This window comes from Rattus norvegicus, chromosome 1 (genome assembly GCF_036323735.1).
Source record: "Rattus norvegicus strain BN/NHsdMcwi chromosome 1, GRCr8, whole genome shotgun sequence".
In the NCBI taxonomy this organism is placed as follows: Eukaryota; Metazoa; Chordata; class Mammalia; order Rodentia; family Muridae; genus Rattus; species Rattus norvegicus.
Genome location: NC_086019.1, coordinates 168,063,255 through 168,078,660, shown reverse-complemented (window position 1 = coordinate 168,078,660; position 15,406 = coordinate 168,063,255). Strand labels below are relative to the sequence as shown.

Below are 15,406 nucleotides of genomic sequence, written 5' to 3'. Positions count from 1 at the left end.
ACTCCACAGAACTGGAGCCATATCATGTGTGAGAAGGTAGGCACAGAAAAGCATATGGCACACAGAGCCCCTGAAAGTTGTAGTGGTGAAAGTGGAGAGAGCAATTGCTGGTTTGAAATCCTCCTGAGACTTTCTTCTTGGGACCTAATCTGTCGTGGAAGATCTGAGACCGCAGTGGGGACTTAGCCCTTGGGATCTCAGGCCCTCACCAGCTATATACCCTAGGGATGGGTGTCTGTGCAATCCCCAATTCACTTGTGAGGTTCATAGGTAGGGTCCTCAGGGGCCTGCAACCTCAGTGTGGGCCTCTCTGAGGTCTACAGCAAAGAAATAAGAGGATTTCCTCTAAATAGTGCTATTTCTCTTTGTCCTTCAGTCCTTATCAAGGGTCTGAGGTTTGGGAAGCGTTGGGTTTGGACCAGGCAGACAGGATTGGCAAGGCAAAGCCGGAGTGCCATTCGGAGACTAAGCAGTGAATGGAAGATGGATTCAAGCCGGAAGGATGGGCCTAGGCTAGTTCTTGTAAATTTTGAGGCTGACGGTCAGATTACAAGGTTCCAGAGAATGGACTGACTACGGGTAAATGGGACAGGGAAACAATGAGGCTAGATGGAGAGCTTGGGTCCAAAGGATGGATTCGGACTCTGGCTTTGAGGGTTTTTCCCTGTTTTGTGCATTTCTAACATCCATGCACATTAGGATATGTCTGGGATGATTAAAGTATTTCATAAGTTTGCTATTTATTAAAATTTAAATTTATCTTGTGTGTGTGTGTGAGAGAGAGAGAGAGAGAGAGGAAGGTGGTGGATGATGGTGTGTATGAAAGGTGTGTGTGTTGTAGGTATCACAGCATGCCTATGGAAGCTAGTAGATTACTTGTTGGGTCAGTTCTCTCCTTCCACCTTATGTGGGGATGGACACTGGGGACCGAACTCGTGTGTCAGGTGTCTTCACCCACTGAGCCATTCAGCTGCCCCAAGCTTTTCTATTTAAGAGCTTGTTAGCTCCCCACTACTATGGAAAAAAATGCATTTGGGGGCTATCAAATCATGTGTTCAATATTACACAAGTAGGAAACATAGATCAAACTCATATCCAACTTAGCTGCAAAAGTTAGGTTTTAAAAAAAAATCACTTATTTTACTTTATTTATTTGGTTCTTACTCTATATTCTAGGCTGGTCTGGAAGTCACTGTTTGATCCAGTCTGGCCTTAAACTCATGGAGACTTTTCAAGTACTCAGATTACGAGACATAGTCACCATGCTTGCCTGTAGTTTTTTTCTTAAGAACCATCTTTTATTGGGGGAGGGGTCATCAATCCTTCTTGGCCGCCACCTTCCGCATGTCGGCCAGCAAGTTGCTCAGCTCCTCCCTCTTTCTCTTGGCACGGATGTGCGTGCCCACCCTCTTCTTGATAAACTTGAGTGCTCGCTAGTCCTTGGACACCTTGAGCAGCCCCATGACGCACTGCTCGTAGGGCGCGAAGCTGCACACCTCCCGGATCATATCTCGCACGAACTTGGTGAGCTGGGTGAGGCACCCGCGGCTGCGGGTGTGTCTCGGCTTGCTGACGTTTTTCGTCACTTTGTGGCCTTTGTTGAGGCCCACGGCCATGGGGTAGCGCAGGGCCATGGCTGCAGCTTTCCGATGGCAGCCGGACAGGAAGAACGACGCTGAGCAGAATCCTTGTAGTTGGTTTTTTGTTTTTTTGTTTTTCTTTTTTTCAGAGCTGGGGACCGAACCCAGGGCCTTGCGCTTGCTAGGCAAGCGCTCTACCACTGAGCTAACTCCCCAACCCCCCTTGTAGTTGGTTTTTAAGATACTCTCTTTACGAGACTGTGCCTGTAAACTTTGGGAGTTCACATATATTGGGCACATATGTCCTTGTGAGGTGCATTTCTACTTCATTTTATGTTCAAACATTCATTTTACCCACCCCTTAATTATAGTGGAGCATAAGAATGGAGGTGTGGTGTTATGAAAAGGTCAACAAATGTCAGCGTAGTGTTATCAGTGTTTTATAGCAATTGAACCTTAAGTAAGACAACGAGGCTGTGACTGTGGAAATATCTCAGCCTTGAGTAAGAGAGAAGACTGAAATCAGTGAACAGAACAGCGCTGAGCGCCGCTGAACACCAGTGGCACACTTCATGGAGTCTTAAGTGTTAAGACATTTTTTTTGGAAAATTGTCAGCTAAGCTAAAAGGACGGGAATGAGCAAAGGCAATCTGTCCTAAAAGTGTCTTCTGTTGTTGGTGAGAATCTCTTGGGAAGTGTCAGTAAAATGACAATTATGACCTTACTTATATCTAATGAAAATGCTTTCCATGTTTTTATGTGGCTTGGTATGTACTGGCTTCCAATTTGCATAGGGTTATTTTGCTCTACATAGAAAGTAACACGGACTTGATATATAACAATTTATTGTCAGAGACACTAAGACTTTGAGAATATTCATTTTATTTGGCTTAATTAATGGCATTCAGTTTATAAACGTTCTTAAGTGGCACTGTTGTCTAGGCAGTGAGGATGTTATTGAAAATGAATAAAATTGACATGATTTTGTCATTATAGAGGTTATGGTCTAGCCTGAAAAAGAAATGTTAAATATGTAATATAATTATTTGGAATTTCATAGTCGAAGAAATATAATTTTCTAATCCAGAGAAATCTGGAAACTGTTTCCAGAGATGAGTGCTCTTAGTGCATGGAGTGGACGAGGCTTGCCTGAGGTTGCAGTGATGAGAGAATGCAGCTTCGCTGGAAGCACAGGGCTGGGAGAGCACTTTAGATGGAGGGGCATATGTGCTCAGACTCACGAAGACTGCTCATGCCCCAACATGTACCTTGCTGTGTTTGCAAAGCACATGTCATCTACTTTGACTTCTCTTTATCAGTTTTGATTGGTTTTGAGTTACAGTGCTGCAGACTCTGGCTCTGGAGTTGAGTCACAATATGACACTTCAGTCACAGGATGAAGAAAGGGTATATATTAGTTTATTCTTTATATTTGATACATCCCAATTGTAATTTCTCCTACCTCTACTCCTCCCAGTTTCACCTCCTATCTCCCCTCTCCACCAGATCCACACTTCCTCCATTTCCTTAAAAAAAAAAAAAAAGAGCAGGCCTCCCTTGGATATCAACCAAACAATGCATAACAAGTTAAAATATTAAAATAAGAGTAGGCACAAACTGTCATATTAAGGCTGGGTGAGGTGGCCAAGCAGAAGAAAAATGGTTCCAAGCACAGGCGAAAGAGTCAGAGGTACCTCCCACCCCAGTGCCACAATTAGAAATCCTACAAGAACACCAAGCCAATAACCATAACACATATGCGGAGGACCTAACTCAGACCTACTCACGGTTTATGTTGTTACAGTCTCATGAGCCTGTTTAGTAGATTTTATGGGTTGTGTTGTCATGGCGTGTTCTCAACCTCTCTGGCTCCTAGAATCGATGAAGAAAGTCTTTTAAAAGAGTTTTTAGAGAGTCACAAGAGTGCAGACATCTCCTGTGAAGGCTAGATACCCTGGTGGAGGGGAATGCCAGGGCGGTGAGATGGGAGCGGGTGTGTGGGTGGGGGAGCACTCTCATAGAAGCAGGGAGAGGGGGGAATCAATAGGAGGTTTGCAGAGGGGAAACCAGGAAAGGGGATAACATTTGAAATGTAAATAAAGAAAATATCCAATAAAAAAATACGAACAAAAAGACAGAGGACATCTACAGTTAATGAATAGATGTCAAAAAATTGGGAAGATTTACCTGGAGGATAATAGTAAAACAGGAAGAGTGGCTTCATGGGCATTGCATCGCTAGGAGGCAGTTAGTTCAAATAATTACATAAAAAAAGAAGATTCAAAGATATTGGTGAGCTGGTGATAGGTAAAGGTGCTTGCCGAACAAGCCTGAGTTGGACCCCTGAAGCCCATAGAAAGAAGGAAGGAGAGAACCAACCGCATACATTTTGCCTCTGACCTCCACTTATGTGCAATGGTCTGCTCTCGCACAGTAAACACAATTAAGTTCTGGAAATGCCTGTAAGTGACATGACTTACATCTTTACTAAAGGGTGTTCCCTTCAACAGGACACAGGTCCCCTTTCTCTGTTTTACGACTGCATACTATTTTCTTAAACTATTTTTAAGTAGCTTTAGTGGTGTGTGTGTGTGTGTGTGTGTGTGTGTGTGTGTGTGTGTGTGTGTGTGTGGTGTGGAAGTCAAAGGACAGTTTGCAGGAGTCAGTTTCTCCTCCCACATTGTGGGTCCCAGTCATCAAACTTAACTTACTGGCCTTGGAGGCCAGTGTTAAACCTCATAAGTGGCTTTTTCTGATTTCCAAGTTGCTAAGCTTTCTTTCGTTCCATTTAAATTCTTCCAACATACACTTATGTATTCTTTCACTTTATCTGTTCTTCATCATTTTGTGTGTTTCACATGTCAGCCACATACAATTGGATTTTATTTGGAAAGACTTTATGGAGAACTCAGAATTTAGAATAGAAAGGTTGTTCAGACCACCTTGTGGCTGACGTGGTGTGTCCGGTGTCACACTGTTGGCCTGTTTTGCACCCTTTGGTTTGCTGTGTGTTCTTTGCAGTGTGCAGCTTCTCTGTTTGCTGCTATGCTGACAACATGAACTTTCTGTTTTCCATAAAATTGCTGGCTGCCCAGTGAATTTTGCTTGTGAGCATAGAGGTTTTGGAAAAGACTTGATGTTTAATTTTGACTCAGATTTATTGTTCATAAATTTACTGCATAGCTTTTGAAAGAGAGCTTATTTCTCTCTGGTTTACTTTCTACATCTGCAAAATATGGACAATATTATGATGTGTTTTGTAGGCTTCATTGTTGTTGTTGTTTGTTTGTTCGTTTTAAAGAGAGGGTCTCAGATATCCCAGGCTGGCCTCAAGTTTGCTATTTAGCCCAGGATGACTAACTTCTGATCTTCCCTGATGTTGGGATTAAGACATGTGGTGGTAGCCGGGATGTATGCAACTCGGGAGGAGGGGGGATAAAACCCATAGCTTCTTCCTACAGGCAAGCAAGCATTATACCATCCAAGCTAGGCCCCACTCTTCCTAGATGACTTTTAGAAAAGTTATGAAAGAGGTTTCATGCTAAAATCTTTCCATTGTTGTTGAATGCTTACTGAACATTCTCAAAACAAATCTGTTTGTTTTGGAGGTCAATATTACTTCAACTCGGCATTTAGAATAAAAAAAAAATCTGCTTTTACCCACTAGAGGTCCTCCCAGCATTATATTTTAAAAATTCAAAGACTCAATTTTCTCCAATCTTACAGGTTTTCCTTTTCCTTAAGGTAGACAGGAGGTCCAGCTTCTTCTCTAGTTCGTCATGAGGAGGCATCAGTATTCCAGTCTCAGAGAGCATTTTTGGTCTGCAAGTTCCAGGGAGGACAATGATCGAAACTGGGGTGGGGTTGGTGTTTCCACAGTTCTTGGTTCTGCTTATTGTTGTTCTTTTACATCTTAAAATTTCTTGTGAATTCTTGCCATTCCACAAAATCTGCAGGCACCACCTGGTAAAGGATGACGCCATGAAAGAGTGCTGGTCATGGACGCTAATGATTTGGCTACTTGGCCAGAAGGATGACTTTAGTTTATTAGAACAAAAGAGGAAAAAATCCTTTTATTTTATTTTATTTTTCTGAAACAGGGTTTTACTGTGTATCCTTTGGCCTCAAAATGACAGATATTTGCGTGCCTCTGCCTTCAGAGTGCTGGGATCAAAGGCATGGGCCGCCCCCACTTGCAGACAAAATACATTTTTAATGAGGGCTTCTAAATGAGATAACATATTAGAGATGTTGGAGTAGAATGGGCATCCAAAATTGTTAAATTACCTTGTGTTCCCAATACTGAGACATTCACTTTAGTGTACTCCTATTCCTGAAAGCAGTTAGAATATTTTTCCCTGTACACATCTATGAAGTGATGAATTATATGGAGTCAGGAAAAATACAGTCATTTAAACAGGATTAGTGTTTTATACACTGAACAAGTTATTTCTCTTGACTTGGTTTCTGATGAAATGTGGGAATTAACACCAGGGGTCTGATGGATCTTTCTCAACGTCATGGCCCCGGCTTTCTTTGGGATGGGGGAATTTATTTATTTGTTATTTATTTATTTATTTATTTATTTATTTATTTATTTATTTATTTAGTGCCTGTATGTTTAGCCTGCATGTATGTGGGTGCACTATGTGTAAGCACAGTGCCCACAGAGATCAGAAGAGGGTATCAGATTTCCTGGGGCTGGATTTAGCAGATGGTTGTGAGCCACCACGCCCACAACAGTAAGTGTCAGAAATCAAACCTGGGTCTCTTAGAAGAGCGGCCAGTGCTCTTAACCACTGGGCAACCCTTCCTGCCCATGAGTATTACTCTTAATGGTAATCGGATTTTCTTTCTTCAAATACAGGAAACAGAACTGCTCCCAGAGAGGTTGTGGAGAAAGAATGAGCACACAATTCCTCAAGCTCACCATACACAGTTAGGACAGAAGAACTAACCATTCTTCAGATCTCAGTGGCCATGTACAACATGAGTAGCTACAGCACTGGCCCCTTCACTCTCTCAGGCATCCCTGGTCTTGAGCAATACCATGTCTGGATCAGTATTCCTTTCTGCTTTATCTATCTGGTGGCTATCCTGGGCAACAGCATCCTTCTCTACCTCATCGCAGTGGAACGCAGTCTTCATTCCCCCATGTTCTTCTTCCTTTCCATGTTGGCCATGACTGACCTCATCTTGTCCACTACCTGTGTCCCCAAGACCCTTAGCATCTTTTGGTTTGGTCCTCAGGAAATCAGTTTCCCTGGCTGTCTGACCCAGTTATTCTTTCTGCACTATAGCTTTGTCTTGGACTCGGCTATCTTGCTGGCTATGGCATTTGACCGCTATGTGGCCATCTGCTCACCCTTGAGGTATACCACTATTCTCACACCCAAAGCCACTGTTAAAATTGCAGTGGGAATCTCTTTCCGAAGTTTCTGTGTTTTTGTTCCATGCGTTTTCCTTGTGAACCGTCTACCCTTCTGCAGGACACACGTCATTGCTCACACCTACTGTGAACACATTGGGGTTGCCCGGCTGGCATGTGCAGATATCTCCATCAACATCTGGTATGGGTTTTGTGTGCCCATCATGACGGTGATCATAGATGTGGTCCTCATAGCCATCTCCTACACTCTCATTTTACATGCCGTTTTTCGCCTCCCGTCTCGGGATGCACGCCAGAAGGCCCTGGGCACCTGCGGTTCTCATGTCTGTGTCATCCTCATGTTCTATATCCCGGCCTTCTTCTCCATCCTCGCCCATCGCTTTGGGCGCAATGTCCCCCGCACTTTTCACATTATGTTTGCCAACCTGTATGTAATCATCCCACCCGCACTCAACCCTATGGTCTATGGAGTGAAGACCAAGCAGATCCGGGACAAAGCCGTTCTTTTGCTCTTTCCCAAATAATCTCAGTGACTGAAGTCTTCGATCTGGGGCCAGTTCATAAAGTACAGTAGGTAAAAGGCTGAACCAACCACCACCTCCGAGAGAGGACATATGGAGCCACTGGGGTTTTGCTTCTTCAGTTATTTTATGCAGAAGCCTACCTAACCATTTTAATTTTAGGAAAAGAATCTCAGAGCTTAGAGGATAAAAGGTGTTTATTTCACTTCTGAAGATAAACAACTTATCTTAAACAAGAATCTTGCCATTTGTTTCGGTTGTACTAAGGTAATAAAGACTCATTTACAGCAATGGAGATTGGCTATTCTGTTCTCACTTAAAATATTTGTGAGGAATCATAGATATTTTTTACACACACTTTAATTGCATATTTATGCATCATAGTAAGGTAGGGAGTTACTGCTTATTCTGTGGGTTTATGGATTAAAAAATTAAATTTGTTAATTTGTGTGTGCATTTACATGCATGTATATGTGTATGCATGTCTATGAATATCAGCATGTGTATGACACAGTTTCCACATAGAGACCAGAAGACAACTTGTTGGGAAGTTAGTCCTCTTTTTCTACTATGTAAATTCTGGGGATCAAAGGTAGGTTTTCTGACTTGGGGACAACAACCTTTACTTGCTGTGTCATCTTGATGGCACAGTTTTTTTAAAAAATAGATTTATTTATTTATTTTATGTATATGAGTTCAGTCACTGTCTTTAGACACACCAGAAGAGGGCATCGGATCCCATCACAGATGGTTGTGAGCCACTATGTGGTTGCTGGGAATTGAACTCAGGACCTCTGGAAGAGCAGTCGGTGCTCTTAGGTGCTGAGTCATCTCTCCAGCCCAAGTTTCTAGAGTTTTAATATGGTTGTTATTATTTATTTCTAGGCAACATCAGTTATGTGTCCTATTATCTACAAGGTACATAAACAACATTTATCAAGTAAATTCATAGTAAATTTTAATGAAATTATTAATCAGTATTGCAGATGTTTTTTCTTAGGAGAGGATTAGGACAATATTGGTTGTTTTTTTAAGGAAAGAGATACTGGAGAGATGGTCCAGCTAAAAACACTGGCTTCTCTTCTAGAGGACCTGAGTTTGATTTCTATCACTCATATGAAGGCTCACAATCATCTGTAATTTCAGTTTTAGGGGATTGGACATCTTCTTCAGGTGTCTGAGGGCACCAGCATGCACATGGTACATGCACATACATGCAGGTAAAACTCTCACACATAAAAAAAGTCTTTTTAAAAAAGGAAAAATGATAAAGAAATTATTAGAGTACCATTCTCTAGAAACATGGAGCTAGCTATAAAAGAACTTAATTCTAGATGGTAAAAAAAACAAAACAAAAGCTAAATTAAAGCTTAAGTGATTGATTAAGGCTATAATAAAACAAGAAAGATTGAATTGGACATAAGGAAATTGACATTTTAGTCTTTTAGGTGCCTAACCATCAAAAATAGTAACAAGTTTTCAAATTAAACAAATTGCTTAATACAATAAATGGCAATGAATTTGCAGGACCTTTTGTTTTAACATATTTTACTTCATTTGAACTTCTGCAAGTAAAAGGAAGAACAGTGCCAACTGCCTGTCAGAGTACCCATTCCTTGATTCTGCTAAAAGAATTGTATTTATGTATAAAACAATAGCTTCTTGATGTTATTTAATTAGAGGCAAATGTCTGGAGCATATTTTAAAGTTGTGAGTTACAAATGAATAGAGTGGGGTATTGAGGCATATGCCTATTTTAGTCTAGCGAACACCATTTAGATATACCAGGAGCTTATGTATATTGGCTCAGGTTCTAAGGACAAAATTTGGCTCAGACTTGTGCTTGCCCTGACGTAAACAGGTGTAAAAGAATAAGAAAGAACGTTGGCTATTTTATGAAGGGATAGAGAAGTTAAAAAGAATTACAAATGTCCAAGTCTTAAGTCTTTCTTGCTATTCATACAAAATAATGGCCCAAGAAAACGTAGCTGGTAGTGTATTTAAAAAAAAAATCCTCTGTATTTGACTGACATTTAAATAATAAATCTTGCTATATTGGATATAGAAAATAGGCACTTTAAAATGTAGTTATTGGTTATACTATGTATTTAATCCAAAGGAAACTCAATTAAAGTTAAAAAAAATGCCGGGAGTTGGCTTAACAGCTAATATCACAAGTGCGACAACCAGCATTTAGATCCCCACAACCAATGCAAATGTTGGGCGGGTGCGTGGGGTGTAATTGCAGCTTTATGAGATAGAGATGGGATCTCCAGAAAAAGCTGGCTAGGAGTACTTACCATATCTGTGAGCTCTGCGTTTGATTGTGACATACATACATACATATGCACACACACACACACACACACACACACACACACACAACCTGGAGAAAATAATTAGCGATTTTGTGTTCCACATTTTACATATTTTGTTGAGTATGTTTTTTTTTTTTATTAACTTGAGTATTTCTTATATACATTTCGAGTGTTATTCCCTTTCCCGGTTTCCGGGCAAACATCCCCCTCCCCCCTCCCCTTCCTTATGGGTGTTCCCCTCCCAACCCTCCCCCCATTGCCGCCCTCCCCCCATAGACTAGTTCACTGGGGGTTCAGTCTTAGCAGGACCCAGGGCTTCCCCTTCCACTGGTGCTCTTACTAGGATATTCATTGCTACCTATGGGGTCAGAGTCCAGGGTCAGTCCATGTGTAGTCTTTAGGTAGTGGCTTAGTCCCTGGAAGCTCTGGTTGCTTGGCATTGTTGTACTTTTGGGGTCTCGAGCCCCTTCAAGCTCTTCCAGTTCTTTCTCTGATTCCTTCAACAGGGGACCTATTCTCAGTTCAGTGCTTTGCTGCTGGCATTCGCCTCTGTATTTGCTGTATTCTGGCTGTGTCTCTCAGGAGCGATCTACATCCGGCTCCTGTCGGTCTGCACTTCTTTGCTTCATCCATCTTGTCTAATTGGGTGGCTGTATATGTATGGGCCACATGTGGGGCAGGCTCTGAATGGGTGTTCCTTCAGTCTCTGTTTTAATCTTTGCCTCTCTCTTCCCTGCCAAGGGTATTCTTGTTCCCCTTTTAAAGAAGGAGTGAAGCATTCACATTTTGATCATCCGTCTTGAGTTTCATTTGTTCTAGGCATCTAGGGTAATTCAAGCATTTGGGCTAATAGCCACTTATCAATGAGTGCATACCATGTATGTCTTTCTGTGATTGGGTTAGCTCACTCAGGATGATGTTTTCCAGTTCCAACCATTTGCCTACGAATTTCATAAACTCGTTGTTTTTGATAGCTGAGTAATATTCCATTGTGTAGATGTACCACATTTTCTGTATCCATTCCTCTGTTGAAGGGCATCTGGGTTCTTTCCATTTTCTGGCTATTATAAATAAGGCTGCGATGAACATAGTGGAGCACGTGTCTCTTTTATATGTTGAGGCATCTTTTGGGTATATGCCCAAGAGAGGTATAGCTGGATCCTCAGGCAGTTCAATGTCCAATTTTCTGAGGAACCTCCAGACTGATTTCCAGAATGGTTTTACCAGTCTGCAATCCCACCAACAATGGAGGAGTGTTCCTCTTTCTCCACATCCTCGCCAGCATCTGCTGTCACCTGAGTTTTTGATCTTAGCCAATCGCACTGGTGTGAGGTGAAATCTCAGGGATGTTTTGATTTGCATTTCCCTTATGACTAAAGATGTTGAACATTTCTTTAGGTGTTTCTCAGCCATTTGGCATTCCTCAGCTGTGAATTCTTTGTTTAGCTCTGAACCCCATTTTTTTAATAGGGTTATTTGTTTCCCTGCGGTCTAACTTCTTGAGTTCTTTGTATATTTTGGATATAAGGCCTCTATCTGTTGTAGGATTGGTAAAGATCTTTTCCCAATCTGTTGGTTGCCATTTTGTCCTAACCACAGTGTCCTTTGCCTTACAGAAGCTTTGCAGTTTTATGAGATCCCATTTGTCGATTCTTGATCTTAGAGCGTAAGCCATTGGTGTTTTGTTCAGGAAATTTTTTCCAGTGCCCATGTGTTCCAGATGCTTCCCTAGTTTTTCTTCTATTAGTTTGAGTGTGTCTGGTTTGATGTGGAGGTCCTTGATCCACTTGGACTTAAGCTTTGTACAGGGTGATAAGCATGGATCGATCTGCATTCTTCTACATGTTGCCCTCCAGTTGAACCAGCACCATTTGCTGAAAATGCTATCTTTTTTCCATTGGATGGTTTTGGCTCCTTTGTCAAAAATCAAGTGACCATAGGTGTGTGGGTTCATTTCTGGGTCTTCAATTCTATTCCATTGGTCTATCTGTCTGTCTCTGTACCAATACCATGCAGTTTTTATCACTATTGCTCTGTAATACTGCTTGAGTTCAGGGATAGTGATTCCCCCTGAAGTCCTTTTATTGTTGAGGATAGCTTTAGCTATCCTGGGTTTTTTGTTATTCCAGATGAATTTGCAAATTGTTCTGTCTAACTCTTTGAAGAATTGGATTGGTATTTTGATGGGGATTGCATTGAATCTGTAGATTGCTTTTGGTAAAATGGCCATTTTTACTATATTAATCCTGCCAATCCATGAGCATGGGAGATCTTTCCATCTTCTGAGGTCTTCTTCAATTTCTTTCCTCAGTGTCTTGAAGTTCTTATTGTACAGATCTTTTACTTGCTTGGTTAAAGTCACACCGAGGTACTTTATGTTATTTGGGTCTATTATGAAGGGTGTCGTTTCCCTAATTTCTTTCTCGGCTTGTTTCTCTTTTGTATAGAGGAAGGCAACTGATTTATTTGAGTTAATTTTATACCCAGCCACTTTGCTGAAGTTGTTTATCAGCTTTAGTAGTTCTCTGGTGGAACTTTTGGGATCACTTAAATATACTATCATGTCATCTGCAAATAGTGATATTTTGACCTCTTCTTTTCCGATCTGTATCCCTTTGATCTCCTTTTGTTGTCTGATTGCTCTGGCTAGAACTTCAAGAACTATATTGAATAAGTAGGGAGAGAGTGGGCAGCCTTGTCTAGTCCCTGATTTTAGTGGGATTGCTTCAAGTTTCTCTCCATTTAGTTTAATGTTAGCAACTGGTTTGCTGTATATGGCTTTTACTATGTTTAGGTATGGGCCTTGAATTCCTATTCTTTCCAGGACTTTTATCATGAAGGGGTGTTGAATTTTGTCAAATGCTTTCTCAGCATCTAATGAAATGATCATGTGGTTCTGTTCTTTCAGTTTGTTTATATAATGGATCACGTTGATGGTTTTCCGTATATTAAACCATCCCTGCATGCCTGGGATGAAGCCTACTTGATCATGGTGGATGATTGTTTTGATGTGCTCTTGAATTCGGTTTGCCAGAATTTTATTGAGTATTTTTGCGTCGATATTCATAAGGGAGATTGGTCTGAAGTTCTCTTTCTTTGTTGTGTCTTTGTGTGGTTTAGGTATAAGAGTAATTGTGGCTTCGTAGAAGGAATTCGGTAGGGCTCCATCTGTTTCAATTTTATGGAATAGTTTGGATAATATTGGTATGAGGTCTTCTATGAAGGTTTGATAGAATTCTGCACTAAACCCGTCTGGACCTGGGCTCTTTTTGGTTGGGAGACCTTTAATGACTGCTTCTATTTCCTTAGGAGTTATGGGGTTGTTTAACTGGTTTATCTGTTCCTGATTTAACTTCGATACCTGGTATCTGTCTAGGAAATTGTCCATTTCCTGAAGATTTTCAAATTTTGTTGAATATAGGTTTTTATAGTAAGATCTGATGATTTTTTGAATTTCCTCTGAATCTGTAGTTATGTCTCCCTTTTCATTTCTGATTTTGTTAATTTGGACGTACTCTCTGTGTCCTCTCGTTAGTCTGGCTAAGGGTTTATCTATCTTGTTGATTTTCTCAAAGAACCAACTTTTGGTTCTGTTGATTCTTTCTATGGTCCTTTTTGTTTCTACTTGGTTGATTTCAGCTCTGAGTTTGATTATTTCCTGCCTTCTACTCCTCTTGGGTGTATTTGCTTCTTTTTGTTCTAGAGCTTTTAGGTGTGCTGTCAAGCTGTTGACATATGCTCTTTCCTGTTTCTTTCTGCAGGCACTCAGCGCTATGAGTTTTCCTCTTAGCACAGCTTTCATTGTGTCCCATAAGTTTGAGTATGTTGTATCTTCATTTTCATTAAATTCTAAAAAGTTTTTAATTTCTTTCTTTATTTCTTCCTTGACCAGGTTATCAGTGAGTAGAGCATTGTTCAATTTCCACGTATATGTGGGCATTCTTCCCTTATTGTTATTGAAGACCAGTTTTAGGCCGTGGTGGTCCGATAGCACGCATGGGATTATTTCTATCTTTCTGTACCTGTTGAGGCCCGTTTTTTGACCAACTATATGGTCAATTTTGGAGAAAGTACCATGAGGAGCTGAGAAGAAGGTATATACTTTTGCTTTAGGATAGAATGTTCTATAAATATCCGTTAAGTCCATTTGGCTCATGACTTCTCTTAGTCTGTCGACATCACTGTTTAATTTCTGTTTCCATGATCTATCCATTGATGAGAGTGGGGTGTTGAAATCTCCCACTATTATTGTGTGAGGTGCAATGTGTTTTTTGAGCTTTAGTAAGGTTTCTTTTACGTATGTAGGTGCCCTTGTATTTGGGCCATAGATATTTAGGATTGAGAGTTCATCTTGGTGGATTTTTCCATTGATGAATATGAAGTGTCCTTCCTTATCTTTTTTGATGACTTTTAGTTGGAAATTGATTTTATTTGATATTAGAATGGCTACTCCAGCTTGCTTCTTCTGACCATTTGCTTGGAAAGTTGTTTTCCAGCCTTTCACTCTGAGGTAGTGTCTGTCTTTGTCTCTGAGGTGTGTTTCCTGTAGGCAGCAGGATTGCGTATCCAGTTTGTTAATCTATGTCTTTTTATTGGGGAGTTGAGGCCATTGATATTGAGAGATATTAAGAAATAGTGATTATTGTTTCACTTTATATTCATATTTGGATGTGAGGTCATGTTTGTGTGCTTTCATTCTCTTTGTTTTGTTGCCAAGACGATTAGTTTCTTGCTTCTTCTAGGGTATAGCTTGCCTCCTTATGTTGGGCTTTACCATTTATTATCCTTTGTAGTGCTGGATTTGTAGAAAGATATTGTGTAAATTTGGTTTTGTCATGGAATATCTTGGTTTCTCCATCTATCTTAATTGAGAGTTTTGCTGGATACAGTAACCTGGGCTGGCATTTGTATTCTCTTAGGGTCTGTATGACATCAGTCTAGGATCTTCTGGCCTTCATAGTTTCTGGCGAGAAGTCTGGTGTGACTCTGATAGGTCTGCCTTTATATGTTACTTGACCTTTTTCCCTTACTGCTTTTAATATTCTTTCTTTATTTTGTGCGTTTGGTGTTTTGACAATTATGTGACGGGAGGTGTTTCTTTTCTGGTCCAATCTATTTGGAGTTCTGTAGGCTTCTTGTATGTCTATGGGTATCTCTTTTTTTAGGTTAGGGAAGTTTTCTTCTATGATTTTGTTGAAGATATTTACTGGTCCTTTGAGCTGGGAGTCTTCACTCTCTTCTATACCTATTATCCTTAGGTTTGATCTTCTCATTGAGTCCTGGATTTCCTGTATGTTTTGGACCAGTAGCTTTTTCCGCTTTACATTATCTTTGACAGTTGAGTCAATGATTTCAATGGAATCTTCTGCTCCTGAGATTCTCTCTTCCATCTCTTGTATTCTGTTGGTGAAGCTTGTATCTACAGCTCCTTGTCTCTTCTTTTGGTTTTCTATATCCAGGGTTGTTTCCATGTGTTCTTTCTTGATTGCTTCTATTTCCATTTTTAATTCCTTCAACTGTTTGATTGTGTTTTCCTGGAATTCTTTCAGGGATTTTTGCGATTCCTCTCTGTAGGCTTCTACTTGTTTATTAATGTTT

General features: G+C 40.6%; 1 protein-coding gene and 1 pseudogene across 1 annotated transcript; one reads left to right on the top strand and one right to left on the bottom strand.

Annotated features, from left to right (window-relative positions):
* Positions 1-1,293: 1,293 nt before the first annotated feature.
* On the bottom strand, positions 1,294-1,700 carry LOC108348458 (60S ribosomal protein L36 pseudogene; annotated as a pseudogene).
* Positions 1,701-6,560: 4,860 nt separating this feature from the next.
* On the top strand, positions 6,561-7,493 carry Or52h2 (olfactory receptor family 52 subfamily H member 2). The gene has a single exon (NM_001000739.1). It carries the CDS (start codon positions 6,561-6,563, stop codon positions 7,491-7,493), a length of 933 nt encoding a protein of 310 aa, NP_001000739.1.
* The last annotated feature ends 7,913 nt before the right edge of the window (positions 7,494-15,406 follow it).